Below are 4274 nucleotides of genomic sequence, written 5' to 3' on the forward strand. Positions count from 1 at the left end.
GTGCAAGTCATTCTCAAACACAAGTGAATACAGCAGAAGTATCATGTAAAGTTGTGTAGGCAACCAACCAGATTTCAATATTAAATTTTAAAAAGCAGCAAAATTCTTGTGTTAGTTTGCCCCTGTCTGACTGAAATATGTATCAGAAAGGTCTAAATTGCATCAGTGATTTGGATAATCCTTTATTATAAGGGCCTGAAAAGTTGACTTGAGATTTTGGGGAGTACTTAATACGTGTAATTATGTAGATATTGGTGCTTATGTATTGGAAAATCTGTGGAATATTTTAATGTTGTGTGTATAAACACCACATTTGAAACACATTTAAAATATTTATATTTTTTATAACCATTTGTCAAAAACCTAATTTCCGTATTTGTGTATCAAAGTTTTCTGTTTGGAAAGGGCTAAAGAGAGTAATAGAATGCCTTACGTTCCTTTGTAGTATGTTATTTTTCGTGAGATATTTTCTTACCTTCGATTTGAAACTGAAACCTTTTGCACAGTAGACGAGTGCTCTACCAACTTTTTAACTACTCAGACTACTAAAGTATCATAATTTTGCTTTATTTGTTTAAGAAAAGAATTGTACCTATGTCTTATGTGTAATAGGATAGTTATAAAATATGACCTACTTTGTAAATGTTTTTATGATAAAATATTATGAGAAAATACAGATAATATACAGATCCAACTAATAAATTTGGAATGTGGGTATTGTTAAATACCAAATATAAGTGAAGTTTTAAAAACTATATTGTATATCTAGGTTTTATTTACAAAGCAACAATTCCTATAAAAACACAAGTAAAACTTTTTTGTATATTTATTTGTGTAATTTCCAAGTAAGTAATGAATACTTACATCATATGATTTGTCAGATTTTAAACTATAGTTTTGTTGACATCATTGACAATTTAAATAAGGTTCTTCCACCTGTGTTTTCTCCCTCAACATGCAGATAAACAAGTAAACTCAACTAATGCAAATTTCATGTAAGATTGTTTCAGGTTATATTCAGTTGTTCACATGATATTAATGAACTACTCATGCTCATATTTCTGCTTGTTTTGTCAAACTGGCGTTAGAACAGGCCTTGACAAATAATTTCAGATCTAGGAGCCAGTTATATGGTTATGGTACGAGACATACAGTTTTACACTAAAAAACAAAGGGTTTGTTATTAAACTTTATTATATAACATATATAAAAGTTAAACTTCAGTCTGTGCAGTTATTAAAATAGTAGACTAAATAACTATAACTTAGATGGACTCTTGCAATGAATGAAAGTAAAATAAAAATTGTCACTGTGATATCAATAGGCCAAGCAGGTTCTTTCAGAATAGGTCTAATCTACTTATCACTACAACACTGTACAACAATAAGCAAAGGCTTTTTGGTGTGCCTACTCTAACTTCACTACTGTTTGTATCTGGAATTGGAGGCTATATTTATTTAATTTCACAGCAACGAGTACATACTAACGATCACATGATATTAACCACTTGATAGTGTTGCCTGAACTAACTGCCTTTGGTCCACCCTGAGTCTAAACATGCACACTGATTGGTTGAATTGAAAGAAAGAAGGAAAATAAAATGGCATGAAATTAATAATGTATTGTGTATCTGCACTGCTTCATTCCTGAAAAAAACATGAACAAGTGCTGAATCCGCCATTAAAATCCTACAAACAAAGCTTGATTTTGGACTTAAAGAATCTAAAAATAGTTCCGGGTCTTCCAAGAGTCCAGAACTGTTCTAGATTCAAATTCTATTTAGTAAATCCCTATGCTCGAATAAAATGTGAGAAAATACTAGGTGTCATGATGAAATTTTTAGTCACCAGAGCCCGGGATTTGTTGAGGCCTGTATTATAAGGATGTTTTCTCTATAAGTAGAAAAAACTGTTATACATTTTGTTTGAGGAAACATTTAAAATGTTCCAGCACTTAGTGGTGGAACCTAATAATAAAACAATAGCTAAAATATCTTTGATGGATATTTTTTACCTTAGATATGCAAGGATACCTGATTAATGCCATAGTCAAATCTGGATCTTTACAAAACTGTTTTACAATACTAATGAGTGACTGCTGATATTATACTATTTAAAGAAAATATACAATCCTAAAGCCATAGTACTGAATTAATATACTTAGATGGAAAATAAGTTTAAAAAATCAATCAAAAGACAATGATTCTAAAAATGTTATAAACAGGATATGCATAACTTAGGAACAATATTTCAGTAGGTTTTTCCCCACCATTTTCTCACTAGATCGGGAATATGATCCTGACAAACACTGTGGAGTTGTAGTTCCTGAAAATGGGAAGCCATGCACACGTTCTCTCACGTGCAAGGTGAATATTGTTATTTAGTTTCTTAGTTCTGTTCCTTAATTAATTAGGAAGTATTAATGTGTTTATTTTACTTACACCCTCTCCATTATGATTGTTCAAGTAATGTACTTTGTCTAACCTCTTTCTTGTTTTCATCTGAATTTGAACAGGTCTTTAACCTTTATATTTTATAGTTTTCAAACTGTTGGATAACTAGTTTATTTCCACTAACTTTAATAAAGTGATGCTTGAGTTGTAGAGAGCTCTGTAAATGATGGATTCACACTCAAGTCAAGCTGGTTGAAACTTGTAAGTGATGAACAAGTCCACATATAATCCAGAAAAGTTTCACAATTAACAATTTATATATACATTTATATGATTGAAAAATGTTTAGAATAAGTAATCCCTATAGCAAGCTCTAATGTTTTTTTTTATTCTTTCTAGAAACATCAGTATTGTGGTCAAGTCTGGTGTATTACATGTTTTGAAAAATAATTTTATTTACAGCAATGAAACACATTTTCATGTAACAAACACCTAATGTAGGTGTATGGCTGAAATTGTCAGATTTTTTAAAATAATTTATTTGTGAGGTTTTTTTTAGGATAATAAATTTTATATAAAAAGTTGTTTGAAAATGTCGTAAAGTGATATTTTTATTTCCATCAAAAAATATTAAGTTGTTTTAGTACAGTAGTTTTGTGGACATGTAAGAAGAAACCCACTTAACACTTAATAATATTTTCAGCTTATTACAGGTTTTATACAACAGTTTAGGATTGTCAAAATAACTTAATCCTACATTATTGTGTCAGAAGGCAGAGCTGGGCAGTTAGTGTTATTTGCTAATTGACTTGTACAGTGTTTTCAAACAATGATATTAACAAGTAAGAAGAAAAGAAAAAAATTGGCTTCAGGTGCTACTTGAGAGATTACATTTCTTCTAGTCAGCAGTTCATTAACAAATAAAAAAAATTGTTGGCACTGGTGTTGCCAGCCAGTAGCCTTCTCCCAGGTCAGCAGTTAAACATTAGCGACAGTTACAGATAACTTTAGTGTGAGCAAGTTTGATGGCAATATTTCAATTACTCGGGTAGTTTGAATAATCTGAAACCCTAATTCCAATTAGTTGATTATTTTCATTATCTATTTCATCGTGAGTTTGATTAATCAGTCGTTGACATAATCAAAAACAGTAATAATTGGAAATACTATATTAATTGTTGTAATCTTAATTTTGATTAACTGACTAATTTATGTGATGCTAATCAGTGCAATCACTGCTTGTAGGTAATTGATTAAGTTGTCCAGCTCTACCTGAAGACCAGGTTTTCTCTGGATTTTGATATAATCTTTTTGGCCAAATGAGTTTTTTTTTTGCAAGTTTTTAAGTCAATTTTATATGTTAATTCTAATGAATGTATTTCAATAATTTTAACTTAAAAATATTATAGAATCAATATTTGATCATTTAATAACATTCAGTTAGTTTAATTCATGAAGAAAATTGAAAAAGATGTTCAAATTTTCATTTCTGCACAGCTCTAAAGAGTTTTTCTTGTAAATAAATTTATTTTTGCTAAGAACCTATCATGTCTTTTGAGAATATATTACCCATTTCTTGTTTTTGGGCATTTCCCTCATCTTTTTCTTGCCATCCTTGTATCATGTCACACCAAGTAGTTGATCATTTACTAATGAAACACATCTTTGAAAACAGGTTGAAAGATATAATGGCTGGAGATGGCTTGAATGGGTAATGAAGAAAAACTTTAATATAAGTTTAACATAACAGCAAATGTACAACATTTCGACAAGGTTTTGTCATCATCAGGTACAAGTAATGTACCCTTTCAAGCCGTCTCCAGCCATTATTAGTCTCAAAGTGGGTTCCTCGTCATTGAATTTGAATATCAGTAACGTTTTT

General features: G+C 30.3%; 1 protein-coding gene across 1 annotated transcript in view; it reads left to right on the plus strand.

The window, feature by feature from the left end:
- The window catches only part of LOC106458281 (ataxin-7-like protein 1), a 49289-nt gene that overhangs the window by 27620 nt on the left and 17395 nt on the right, over positions 1–4274 (plus strand). Inside the window, exon 5 of the mRNA XM_013917772.2 lies at positions 2283–2365. Coding sequence (XP_013773226.2) covers positions 2283–2365 — 83 coding nt within the window. The remainder of the gene's footprint in view (positions 1–2282; positions 2366–4274) is intronic.

The sequence above is a fragment of the Limulus polyphemus genome, unplaced genomic scaffold (assembly GCF_000517525.1).
Source record: "Limulus polyphemus unplaced genomic scaffold, Limulus_polyphemus-2.1.2 Scaffold439, whole genome shotgun sequence".
In the NCBI taxonomy this organism is placed as follows: domain Eukaryota; kingdom Metazoa; phylum Arthropoda; class Merostomata; order Xiphosura; family Limulidae; genus Limulus; species Limulus polyphemus.